The sequence below is a fragment of the Amphiura filiformis genome, chromosome 19 (genome assembly GCF_039555335.1).
Source record: "Amphiura filiformis chromosome 19, Afil_fr2py, whole genome shotgun sequence".
NCBI classification, from domain to species: Eukaryota; Metazoa; Echinodermata; class Ophiuroidea; order Amphilepidida; family Amphiuridae; genus Amphiura; species Amphiura filiformis.
In genome coordinates, this window is record NC_092646.1 from 45,635,189 (window position 1) to 45,649,616 (window position 14,428).

The window sequence follows — 14,428 nt, forward strand, 5'->3', positions numbered from 1 at the left end:
TTTTTGGAATGTCATTTTGGGGTCATCCAAGGTCACTCAGGGGTCATCTGTGGTCAAATTACTAAAATCTCTGCAAATAAGATATAGCTACCAACGAGCAAGATGTATGATTGCATGTGATCTGGCACATACAATGTACATGATTTCACCTGTTGCACATTCGACTGCAATTACTTTCACATTCAAAAAAGCACAGAGCCACAGCGCCATTGGTGCTCTTGTTAAATTTGTGATTTGGGGTTTTCTTATGTAGACCTTTGCATAAGATAACATATGCAGCAATGCAGCACATGTTTTTATTTTCACAACAGCTGAGTTGAGCACAAAGAATATGAAAATTAATGTTCCACAAACATTTCCGCTTTAGAGTATTTTCTATCAAACCATTTTGACACTGCTATAACCCCGAAGTGTGTGACAATTTGACCTAAAAGTTGACAGTCAGCAAATTTGTTTCCAAAAGTTGTGTTCACATGGTAGTTTATACTGTAGGGGGGGGGTCACTTCCATTGTGGCCTGTACACCAACCGCGATAATGAAAACGCGTAGCAAGGGTCGGTTTTCGTGGGCAGGCACGATACGTGCGTAGCGCGTTTAGGGTGTCAAAAACATGAAAAATTGGAAAAAAGGGTAGCAAAATTGCAATGTCTAAATACGCGGAAATGAAATTTAGGGTATGAAATTTGATGCAAGGAATGAAATTCCTGTTTAGGGTGTCGTTTTAGCCAAGGGTTAAATCCTTGTTTAGGGTGCTTTTCAAAAGTTGATTATCGCGGATGGTGTACAGGCCACAATGGGAGTGACCCCGGGCAAAAATTACATACTTCATAGTTCCAGTAAAGGGCGCACTATTAGGCATGGGAGTTTAAAAAAAAAAACTTCACCCACTAGAAGAGTAGAAGTCATGCACACACTTTGATGTGACTTCATGATCTTTCTTACATTTGCCCAGTGTTAGGAGCGGGCACCTGGCCGGGGATGAAAAGAAAATAGTGCCCCGCCTGCCGGGACACCTGCTAGTACCGGGTCCTGGGGGAAGGGATTGCAATTGCCCCTCACCGGAAGTCATCGCAAAATGAGTGTTTAAAGGTCAGTAATGCTAACTTGTTTACTGATTGGTCTAGTTACTGAAATATTAATTTATGCACGATACATGTTCGGGAAATAACAATAATATTTGATTTAATGCTAAGTATGTTGAATAAGCTTAAAGCTAGTTTGATTTTGATTTGAAATTTATAAGGCATTGATGCAGCTTGCTGAACAGTGTGTCCGACAATAAAAAAAATTGTCCTGGACGCACCTTTTGCAGGAGCCTTTGCAGGAGCCTTTGCAGGAGCCTTTGCAGGAGCCTTTTTTCTAAAACCAAATTGTAAGTCAAAGAAACAAGTCAAAAACCAACAAACTAGCCAAAAACAGGTAACCAATATCTTTTTCAGTGTTAGATTTAATCACCAAAAGTACCAGCTACACAACTTCATTCCAATGTTTGATAGATTGAATGTCAAGTTCACACTAAATTTCCCCTGCATGGCATTGGGTCTTCTTGCCATCCATATCACACATCTCAATTGATAACATTTACATGATGTGTATCAGTATAGAAGGCAGGTTATAGGGTTTCTGACAGAACGGTTTGAATATCAATAGCTCCTAGGCAGGTTGCAATAAGTACTAGACAGTCAAATAAAACTTAATATTAGCCCCTGTTGCACCAATACCTAGACTCCTAGTTTAAGACAATGTGTGCATTTTGAAAGCCATAATGTACAATTTCTTTCAAATTTCAATTTTGTTATTCTTTACCTAAAATTATGAAATAATATTAGTAATAACAGTTCAATAGTTCAATAGTGCATTGTACTCCTCAAAATGGTCAAAATAAGATAGTAATAAACCAGCCTCCTGCACTGCCCAAATCACAGATGCTGTACTTCTTATTTTAAGTATTTTTCTTTTACACAAATGCCATCTTTTATATGATTCAGCTATTTAGTATTAGGGAGTCTGCCAGGGACCCCATTGATAATGTTTTGCCTCTTTTCTGCTTTTTGAAGATTTGCTTGCCTGGATTTAAATCAATAAATTGATTCAAATCAAATCAATCAAACTGCACTGCACAGCCATACCACTTCCCAAATTATGAAAGTGATGATGATAATATGAAGTCTAACGCTCTGGTCTGACTATCTAATGTGTGCATGTTTGCTCAGTAAATTTTGTTGAAAACATGTATTTGAATAGAGTGTTACAGGAAACACATCAATTTAAGCTTGACCAAATCACTGAAGTACAGGCCTTATAGTAAGGTGTCTACCTTTAACACAATAATATTTATAGGGCACCTTTCTATGGGAATTCATACGTATTATGCGCGTACACAGAAATATCCTCAAGGCTCAACATTTCATTCTGTGTCTTTGGTGAATGTGTTAATGGCTCGGGGAAGCACAGGGCACGACCTAGTTGCTCGGATGTTATTTTATAACATAGGTTAATTCAGTTGGCACCTTACAGCAGGGATGCAGGTGAACTTGTATTATTATAACTTAAAGTCATACTATAACATTTAAACAACTAAAAATAGATCAGTATTTATTTTCCATAAAATGTTAGCTTTTACTGCCAGATATGTCCCCTTTTAATTTTGAGCTGAATAAATTGAAATTAACTACTAGCCCATATCCCATGCATGTTACTCCCACGGATGTAATACGCTACGATCCTTGGGGGTGTGTGTATGTGTATCCCGCACGCCGTGTACGTACTGTGCATACATATTCGACTAATATTTCCATCGTAATAATAAAACGACGGTTCCATCGTTTTATTCAAAATCTCGGATTTTTGACAAAACTACAGCACCTTAAGTCTTAATTTTTGCAGAATATTTTTATTGACGAAAGTGCATTACAATTGTGTAAAAACCAGAATTAAAAATTTTTTTGAGGGTGTTCTCCTCAGCAAATGTCTGTGTTTCCTATTAGCATTAGAAAACACTGATTCTATTTTCAGATGATTGTGATGAGACTGATAAATGATAGGATTAAACAGTAAGGGAGAAGATCGATGATGATAGTGATGAAGAATTTAGTTGGAAAATATGTTGTGGTGCTGGTCAGGGCTCGAAAAAATGTAAATTTCCCGGGAAGCAAGCCAAATTATCTACAATTTGTAGCATGTTTTTATATGTATTAAGACACAATTTACCTCCAAATACCAGAATTTTCCTCCAAACACCAACATTTCATGGGAATGAGCTTCCCAAATTCCCCACTTTTTCGAGCCATGGTGCTGGTGTTGATGACCTGATGATGATGATGTGTAAATGGCAGCTATGTTGTGATCATTAATGAGATGATGAAGTGTGGAGGACAATAGCATCAATTAGGATGATCATTTTTACGAACTACTTGCTATCAGCAGTAGATAGAGCATTGACAAACTGCTTGCTATGAGCTTTGGAGATTTTTTCCCCTGAGTACTCAAAACAGTTTCTTCAAAAATGTAGGCCTAAACCCTACTACATGTATAATAATTTTGCTTCATTTTAACTTGGAAAATATCCTCTTGGTTGAAATAGCTACAATTAACACACGTAGCTCATGAAATGCCAGTTTCAGTCTCGATTTAGCTTCTTCATTTTGATACACACTCACAAGTAGGATCAATGATTGCCTGAAGATGTTTTCTTGTGATTGGTTACCATGGTTACCACTCATTCTCAATGGGATGAACAATGGAAATGATTGATAGTGTGTTTCAAATATAGATATGTGAGAATAGACACCTGCAATGTTATTCTATTTTAGAGCAAGACTGGGTTTAGATGTGATCAGTCACTATGGACCACAATGGCCTCATTCCAGTGGCATAGTTCAATAACCTTAATTAAACAATCACAGTGCAAAATTTGACCTAAAGTTGCAGAGTATGAGTTTTAGTACCCAAATTTTCAAAGGTCATTCAATGAATGTACAAATATATTAGAGTTAAAGAACTGTGCCTTGATAGATGAGCATGTTGTGGATCCTAGTGAGTGAACTAGGCAAGATACCTCAGTGCCCAAAGCATAGTGAGCAAATACACCCTGCACCAAGTAGCCCAATTTGTTCAGACATCAAAACAAACATCCATAACCCACACAATTGGGAGGGAGCTATAGTTTGATCAGCTCGGAATTGGTGGGCCGTGTGACATTGTTGATTAATATCAATGTATTTTATTTCAAAAATTGTCTTGTGACATTTCGCAAGAAGCATCACAAATTATTAATTCAAGTCCTATACTTTGTCTACTTTCTTTAACATGCAAAATGTGGACCAGACAGGTAAACCGCATCACTCTTAATGTGGGTCTACTTTCGGTGTAGTGGTAAAAGCCTAACAATTCTTGCTGATTACGAGCTGATCAAACTATAGACTGGTTAGAAATGTGATCATTGTTGCTAAAATTCTCAGTACCCAAGTCTACCAAGTAGCCCAATTTTTGTTGCATCAAAAACAAGCATACATACATTGTAAGCCCGATTGTAAGTAAGTGGGTGATTTTAATCTGAGACTAGTAAACCAACAATATGAAACTAGGAAAAAATCACAGAATTGGGACCTAGACTGGTTTGAAATGTAATCAGTCTTTCCAAGATATGTCAATGCCCATGGCACAGCAAATCCACATACCAAGTAGCCCAATTTTTGTGGCATCAAAACAAGTGCCCATAATCTTTGAAATGTGGATATTTTTTTAAACCAGGAAACAAGTCACCCAATTGGGAGCTAGACTAATTAAATGTGTGGTCAGTGTTGCCAAATATCTAGCACCCAAAGTAGAGCAAATCCACCCATTAAGTAGCCCAATTTTTTTAGGCATTACAACTACTTGCAAGTATTCATATCTCAGCGTGATATTGCTCCGGCAACTTTGCTGAGTATTATTATAGAAATAGAAAACCATCAAAAGTAGAAAACACCAAATTGGGTGGAAGGAGCAAAAAACTGTAAAATACGCAAAACAAGGACAAAGTAAGGGAAGTAGACCCAATTGAGCAAGGCATTTGTGGTTCTAAGGGTGTTACCAAATGTTATATTGTTAAGGGGGTACAGGAAAGGATGAACATGAACATGTTACAATTTTAATATGAAAACTGTTCAAAAGGGTATCAATGTAGCAAAAGCAGGGATGCTGCTATTTGAAGTCAGGGATAGGATGCTGAGAGCCATCAAAAACAAGATTTCTCGTTCATTCAAGCAGGGAAGTGCCAAAATAAAACAAGCATAATTTCATTCCCTACCCTGAGTGATAAACTGTTTTATGTGAAATAGTAAATCTGGTGCAGGAAATCGGGAAGCATGTTTTTCCTCATAATTATTATTCAAACAGCTTGTCATGATAGGATGCCATATGTGATTAAATGTTTGTTGTATGTCGATAGCATACTGAGGGGTATCAAAATTCAAAAGTTTTAGAAATGCCGGAAGTGAAAGAGCTATATCAATGAAATTTTGTCAGTGCAATCACTGGTCCTTATGTACATTATGGTCCAAAAATGGTCTCATAAGTATGTTTACTTTTTTTTACAGGTGGCGCAAGATGCCAATAACCTGCTGCCCCAGTTACTGTGCATAAACTGCAAGATTGAGAAAAGTGAGTCAAGCAGCATTATTAAGATCCTGCTTTTGAAGGGTTGCAGTGCCTAGAAAATTGATGATGAAATGAAAGTTATCTTCGGTGGTGATTGTGATATGTCACTGTCGCTTTTTGGAAAAGGAATTTTTATTTCATCACATATTTTCTGGGCACTGTAACCCTTAAAATGGAACTTAATCATGCTGCATGCCTCAATTTTCTCCATTTTGCTGGTTATCTTGATTACATATGCAGGTAGTGACATCTAGCTCCTGTAAAAAAAAGTAAACATACTTATGAGACCATTTTTGCACCATAGTGTACATAAGGACCAGTGATTGCACTGACAAAATTTCATTGATATAGCTTTTTCACTTCTGGGCGATTTCTAAAACTTTTTGATACCCCCTCGTACATGTATTATTCATTCATGTTCAATATGTTCATAGCACATAAACCATGTAATAGATTCTGTTTCTATACATAGTATCTGACTTACATGTTCTCAAATGTCTAGAAAGGCTCAAGCTAAGATACACAATATGTTTTCATGTATTTTTTAAATGTCACCTGTAAGAAAAGCAATTTGACACTAATTGCAATCCCTTACATGGATAAAGGAAGGTTACCTGATATAAGTTTGGAAAATCAAATTCTTTTAAACTTATGCATGCACATATTTTCATTTTGGGGGGGCTTTGAGTGCTTGAGCCCCGGGTAAAACAGGCGGCCAAAAGCGAAGGGGTGGCGGAAGAAGAAGGGGCGGCAAAAAAATTGAATTTTCTTCAGCCCACGGGGTAGGATCGGCCACGGTACGCCACTGGCACTGTTATGTATAACATAAAATGTCCCTTTCAAACATTCATGCAAAAAGAACATGTTAATGTTCCTTGCAAATGTGACTAATTCCTTATGGAATAACTTACATTTATACAGCGTAATAAAAGTAGTCTACAGTATTTTTATTAATGATAATCATCATGATTATGTAATAAATTGATATCAAATGAGAGATTTATTAACATATTGAAATTATGAGTTACAAATCTGTGTATTTCCGAAGTTATTATAAAAAAAACCTGTTGAATTAGTCTCAAACATGAAATACCACAGTCAAGACTAATTCGACACTTTTTTGATGATTTCTCCCTCCGGATATATCACAATTTGGAATGCCTATCAATACGTTAAGGGGGTACTATACCCCTGTGGTAAATTTGTGACTATTTTTGCATTTTTCTCAAAAAATAATAACACACTGGTAACAAAAGTTATGTATATTATTGGGCCAAGGAATCCAATTACTACACTGAAATTTCAGTGACTCAAGACAAGCGGTTCAGTATATATGATAGGAAATGAGGTACATTCTAGCGGTACCTCTTTTCTTATCATAAATAACTAACCGCTTGTCTTGGGTCACTGAAATTCCAGTGTAGTAATTGATTCCTTGCCCCTAAAATACGTAACTTTTGTTACCACTGTGTTATTAGTTTTGAAAAATGAAAAAATAGACACAAATTTATCGAGGTGTAATACCCCTATAATGAAAAAAATATGAGCTTACATCTGCATTTTGATGGGGGTAAAGTAGGGGATGAGGCTGTCAATCAGGTTACCCACCTTTAATGCAAACTCTTGTAATCTTAAAAACAAGATAAAAATCATTCCCTTCAATTTATACAAAAGTGATACAACTAAAGCAACTAAACGGTGCTTGTCTAGACAGCTCTACAAAATGTAATTTGGTATCAATTGATGTAAAGAACATACATAAACATACCTTTTATCCATATCATGTTGTTTCTTGTTACACATAATGATATGTATGCAGCGAGTCTTTTGTAAACCAAAATTGATTTCTTTTTCTCTTTTCATACTTTTGTATTATTTATTTTATTGTTATTTATTTTTGATCCTAGCATTTAGGTATAGTTCCAGGGACACTCCAAAACCGAAAAAATAAATAACTTAAAAAAAAAAAAAAAAAAAAAATTCACCTAAAAAACCGGGGTCGGACTATACTTTGACCAATACGGTATATTGATGACTATTGCAGAAAATATGACGACTCCTCTTGATTCTCAATGTCAATTTTAGCATTGAGTGACTCATATTGCTTGATCTCACTGTAAATAATTAAAATACTAGTACCCATTGACATGATTGCAACAGCATTATGTTACAAACCTCTTACATCAATTACTGTATCATATGTTCTATCCAGGCCTCAAAATAAAATTTATGTCCCTAAATTGCTCCCAACTGTTGATGCAATGTCATTTAAATTGAACTTGGAGGCAGTGGAATACCTATCTCAATTTTCTATCAACAGGGAATTGTTAGGGTGCAAATTGTGATGCGAAATGGCTTCTTAATTTGAAGTTTTGTTCTCTGATTTGGTCAGGTTAATAAATAATTTGTTCTCTGGTTTGTTCGGCTTATAATTGGCAACAATTCAATTTTGATTACAGCGGGCATCAATAAAGTCACAACTTACACTTAATAAACATGTGCCAGTCACACACGCAATGCGCAACTAGTATAGGTGCTGTGCCCAACATTTTTTGGCCACTATAAGCCGAACAAAGTACACCTACAACCTTGGCGAAAAATGTTGCCACACCTGAGTGTTAATTGGCCAACATCCTTACCCGCTCCCCTATTGCAATGTTGATTTGGACAAAATCGTCATCATTTCTACATTACAGTCTCCCAACATTGGAAAATGGGGGGTGGGGAAGGGGCGAGTGTAATCTGAATGTGCATTTGCAACTATTATACAAAATAATACGAACTATCACATATTTAGCTTCAATTGCGTGCTTTTAACACCAGAACGTGCTGGTATGGCAACAAATTTCCGCCAGAGTTGTAGTTCTCATGGCTCAAATTCGTCATTTGCCCAACTTCGCAAATTAGAATTCGGGTTGTGATCATGATGTTAGTCAGCATAGTTTACAAAGAAGAGTTTAAAAGTTTAGATATGTAGAATGCTTGTGGACCCTATAGTGTTGCTTTCAAATCATATGTTGTGTCCGAGAAAAAGCAATAGTTGTCAAATTTACCCTTGTTAGTAAAATTTCATTCAAGGGCACTCATTGATCAACAAAAACAAAGTTATCAGTGAAGTTGTTAGTCCAAATATGGCAAATTTATGAATGGAACAGTCAGTTGTGAGCCCTGGCCCATAATAATCCCCGGCTACACCACTGGAGGTTTTCAGGACGAATGTAAAATGTGGAAGTCCAGTACTAATTTGTGTTTGTTCCTTTTTGTTTCTCCTTGACAGCCCACAGTTTTGATAGTGACATACAGAAGATCTGATGATTCAGTTGTAGTCAATGGCATCAATCATTGTGCTGTATGGAGAGCAGATTCCAGTGGAATAGCAGTAGGGGTAAGTATGGGGACAAAACTCATCAAGGACAGCAGAGGGGATTTCCCGGGGGTACTCAAGTTTGGTTTTGGTAGGGACGTGCCGCTGAGATTTTGGGAAAATTTTGGCTAGATTAAGGGAAAATTGGGCTGAAAAAAGGACCCATTCATATACCAAAATAAGCTTTGAAAAAGGGGTCATTGATATACCAGAAGGCTGAAAATGCTACCCATGTTTGCGCACGCGTCCCGTATGGTCATTTGTACTGAGTACCCCGGATTTGGCAGTAGAGAAGAGGAAGTGAGAAGACCTGTTAGGGAGGATTCAAGGCATACAATTTTGAAAGTCATGTTATGTACAGAAGGTGTGATGATTCAGTTATCAATGTGTAATTGTGTATTTGATCTGTGGAGAGCAAGCAGGCTTCATTGAGATAGCAGTAGGGTGATCAATACTGAAGGAGACAGATTTTGCTTTTACCATTTACGTCATTCCACGTCCAAATTAAAGAAGACATTTTGTGCAACTAAAATTTGCAAAACTAAATTTAAAATGAAGTTAGAAAATTCAAAATCTTTTACAAAATCATTCAAAATCTAAATAAATGAATTTAAAAAAAAATCAAAATCTTTAAAGAAAAATTTAAAGCTCATAGGCTCATAGCTCATTTTGAGGTGAGCGGACATATATTCTGTCAAGGTGGAATGGTTCATATATATTCAAGTGTATGACTCAGAATATTCAGGTCCCTATCTATGCCAATTGAATTACCTATGATTTGGTTTGCATAAAACAACTTTGAGGGAGGCGGCCGGCCGGCCACAAACCAGTGGATACTATCAATTCATATTATGCCACTGACCTGATTTATTGTGTGCATATCTCCAATCTGTGTACTGGGTAAACTGAAATTATATCATGTTATATGTTTTATAGTTCAATTACTTATATGTGGCAAGTAATATCAATGGGAAGTCAGTTCACTCATGCTAGTTATACTATAGATTGCCCATATACAAATAATAAAGAAAGAAATACATTCTTTCAATTTCCAAGATTATATTTATAATATTATAGTCATTTCAGAAATAATATACTTAATGATGTCTACAATTCAATCTAAGGGAACAACCCAAAGATCAATGACGTAGTGTAAACGAAATGAGTTTCACAAGGGAGGCATGGGCGTCAATCCTGGGGACGGACAGGGGGATGTGTCCCCCCACCTTTTGGCAAAATGACCCATTTTGTCTCGCCTGAACTTTGTTCAGGATGGGACTTAGTAATCACTATTTCTGTCTGTCCGTCCGTGTGTGTGGATGGATGTGTGTGTGGATGTATGTATGTGTGTCCGTCCGGAGCTGTATCTGGGGAACCGTAAGACTTACGGCGACGCTACTTGGTGGGAGGAAGGGTATCCAAGTTTGCTCCGTAACCAGTATGTTTTCGGGAAAAATATGCAAATTAACATAGCTAATTTGCATAATTTATCTCTGAAAATCAGCGCAAATTGATAGCGGAGTTTGTGGACAGACTATCTCAAGATCCGTCGGGCGCATGGTAGCGAAACCTGGTGTCAGCTATGATACACATCTGCTGATCACCTGATTAGTTTTTCGCGAAAAGTATGCGCATTTAGTTGTTAATTTGCATAATTTATGCGGAACGATTCTACAAATATGGTTGGAAATCTGAAGAAATCCGCCTTGTGGAGCTGTATCTGGGGATTCGTAAGATCCCTAAGCCCTATGATGATGAAACGTGGTAGGGGTAGTATGACCAGAGGATCTCAACCCGATTCGATTTTCAGCGCAAAATATGGTAATTAAGTACCTAATTTGCATAATTTATGCATAAAATGCAAAAACCTATTTTCTCGGAGACTAGAGGTCGCACATTCTTCAAACTTGGTGGGTGGGTGCATCTTCACCCCAGACAGAACAAGTTTGTATTGGATAGTGCGTCAAGGTCACCCAAGGTCATCCAGGGGTCATCTGAGGTCAAATGACTAAAAACTGTCGTATGGGCACGATGCTTGGTGGGTACGGTCAACATAATGTGGTAGGGGGTAGTATGACGAGAGGATGCACATTAGTACCCCCCCCCCATGTGGCCCCTCCCACACACTCAAAGTTGGGGGGGTCAAAATTTAATGAAATATTGTTTTTATATTATGCATTACATATATCAATTTCGGTCATGTAGGCCAAGTCATTAGGCCAAAAAAAGACTTTGAAGAATGTCTCTCATGTACAAAAGTATAGGAAACTGAAAATTTAAAAGCACTTTTTTAGGGTGAAGGAAGCATTTTTTCAAAAAAATGTCTAAAACGGGTTTTTATGTCAAAAATGTCTCTGTTGGGGTGCTACATCGAGTCAAATGTTCACTAGCACCCCCCCCCATGTGGCCCCCTCCCACACACTCGAATTTGGGGGGGGGTCAAAAATTTAATGAAATAATGTTTTTATATTGTGCATTATATATATCAATTTCGGTCATGTAGGCCAAGTTATTAGGCCAAAAAAAGACTTCGAAGAATGTCTCTCATGTACAAAAGGATAGGAAACTGAAAATTTAAAAGCACCTTTTTAGGGTGAAGGAAGCATTTTTCAAAAAATGTCTAAAACAGGTTTTATGTCAAAATGTCTCTGTTGGGGTGCTACATCGAGTCAAATGTTCACTAGCACCCCCCCCCATGTGCCCCCCTCCCACACACTCGAAGTTGGGGGGTCATCTGAGGTCAAATTACTAAAACTGTCGTATGGGCATGAAACTTGGTGGTTACAATCAACATTTAGAGTAAAATGTTCGGAAGATTCTTTCGGGGTCATCCAAGGTCACCCAGGGGTCATCTAAGGTCAAATTACTAAAAACTGTCGTATGGGCATGAAACTTGGTGGGTACAATCTACATTTAGAGTCAAATGTTCAGAAGATTATTTCGGGGTCATCCGAGGTCACCCAGGGGTCATCTGAGGTCAAATTACTAAAAACTGTCGTATGGGCATGAAACTTGGTGGTACAGTCAAGATTTAGAGTCAAATGTTCGGAAGATTATTTCGGGGTCATCCGAGGTCACCCAGGGGTCATCTGAGGTCAAATTACTAAAACTGTCGTATGGGCATGAAACTTGGTGGGTACAGTCAACATTTGGAGTAAAATTTTCAGAAGGTTATTTCGGGTTCATCCGAGGTCACCCAAGGGTCATCTGAGGTCAAATTACTAAAAACTGTCATATGGGCATGACACTTGGTGGGTACAGTGAACATTTAGAGTCAAAGTTTCGGAAGGTAATTTCGGGGGCCATCCAAGGTCACACAGGGGTCATCTGAGGTCACATTATTAAAAACTGCCATATGGGCATGAAACTTGGTGGGTACAGTCAACATTTAGAGTCAAAGTTTCAGAAGGTAATTTAGGGTCATCCAAGGTCACCCAGGGGTCATCTGAGGTCAAATTACTAAAACTGTCGTACGGGCATGACACTTAGTGGTTACAGTCAACATTAAGAGTCAAATTTTTGGAAGGGCATTTCGGGGTCACCCAGGGGTCATCTGAGGTCAAATTACTAAAAACTGTCGTATGGGCATGAAACTTGGTGGGTACAGTCAACATTTAGAGTCATGTTTTTTGGAAAGTCATTTCAGGGTCATCCAAGGTCACTCAGGGGTCATCTGAGGTCACATTACTAAAAACTGTCGTATGGGCATGACACTAAGTGGTCACTGTCAACATTAAGAGTCAAATTTTTGGAAGGGCATTTCAGGGTCACCCAGGGGTCATCTGAGGTCAAATTACTAAAAACTGTTGTATGGGCATGAAACTTGGTGGGTACAGTCAACATTTAGAGCCAAATTTTTGGAAGGTCATTTTGGGATCATCAAAGCTCAATCAAGCTCAAATTGAACAGGCAAATCGCCATGGGTTGTTGCAGGTTCATATACTTCTACCAAAAGTAATCGTAAAAGCAGGCGATCGCGAAAGCAGGCGAGACTCGTGGTTCGAGAACCGCCTTGTTTGTTCTTTTCAGCCACAATTTGACAATTTAAGCTGAATGTCCCCCCTTACATTTCAAGATGGATTGGCACCTGGTAATGAAGGGAAGGGTTAACATTGAAGGCCGATTGTTCCATTATGCATTTTGTTTCTCTGATGCTCTTACAAACATTGATGCTGTTTTGACCCACATCCACTTTGGTTACAAATGGGTAGGGGGTTAGCTATGAAACAAAGGCAGTTACAGTTATAGGATGTCATCAATTGTTTGGTTGTTCCCTAAATTGCCTTTTGGAAGTCAATAAAATATGGTGTTGCAAAACTAAACTTGGGAACTAGTTATATCATGAATTGATAACTTGAGGACATATTTCCCCTACATTCATAATTTATTCCAATTTTAATCCTGTCAGATGTGATGGATTATTAATTGCAGACCATTATTGTCATTTACGCGTTCATATTCACATTTTCTTTGGGCTTTCTACAATAGAGCTCCAGACACTCGGACGCTTTATAGAATTAAATATTGAAAGGGGTTCTGTGATGGAAATTCCATTGTGAATCTGACAAGAATGAGTTTGATTTTAATCATGTTTCACATTGCTAATGGTATATCAAACTACTATCAAAATAGAATCATATTATTGTGGTATGAATATTTTTAGTTATACATGTAGGTTAGTAACTGTGAAACCAGGGAATATCCCAATATGCCCAGAGGGATATTCGCAGGTCCAAAGCAAAATAGCAAAATCTCTGAAGGTTTAAAATGCATGTTATTATTAAGGGGTACTACACCCTGTGGTAAATTTATGACTATTTTTGCATTTTTCTCAAAAATAATAACACACTGGTAACAAAAGTTATGTATATTATTGGGGCAAGGAATCCAATTACTACACTGAAATTTCAGTGACTCAAGACAAGCGGTTCAGTATATATGATAGGAAGCGAGGTACATCATAGCGGTACCTTATTTCTTATTATAAATAACAAATCGCTTGTCTTGGGTCACTGAAATTCCAGCGTAGTAATTGGATTCCTTGCCCCTATAATATACATAACTTTTGTTACCACTGTTTTATTAGTTTTTGAGAAAAATGCAAAAATAGACACAAATTTATCGAGGGGTGTAGTACCCCCTTAAATAACAGTAAAAGAAAATAAAGAGCAACCTTGCTATACGGCGACGGCGTAGATTTCCTATTCAATTTTCTCCTCATCCAACTCACTGCTCTCTAACACATCCTACTGATTTGACCACATTTGTGCCTAAATGTAAATTTATGCTGCATATAAATTTATAATTCTATTTGAAATTCACACTCCCCCTGTGGAAGATATTTCCAAAATCTTCCACAGGGGGTGTGTGGATTTTAAATGGAATAGCCCAATCTTCCTGAAAGCTGTATGTTAATGCATAATG

The 14,428-nt window shown here is 37.6% G+C and overlaps 1 protein-coding gene across 1 annotated transcript in view; it reads left to right on the top strand.

The window, feature by feature from the left end:
• Positions 1–14,428, top strand: part of LOC140141375 (guanine nucleotide exchange factor subunit RIC1-like) — a 129,781-nt gene that overhangs the window by 31,212 nt on the left and 84,141 nt on the right. The window contains exon 2 of the mRNA XM_072163223.1: positions 8,918–9,025. Within this exon, the coding sequence (XP_072019324.1) occupies positions 8,918–9,025 (108 nt within the window). The remainder of the gene's footprint in view (positions 1–8,917; positions 9,026–14,428) is intronic.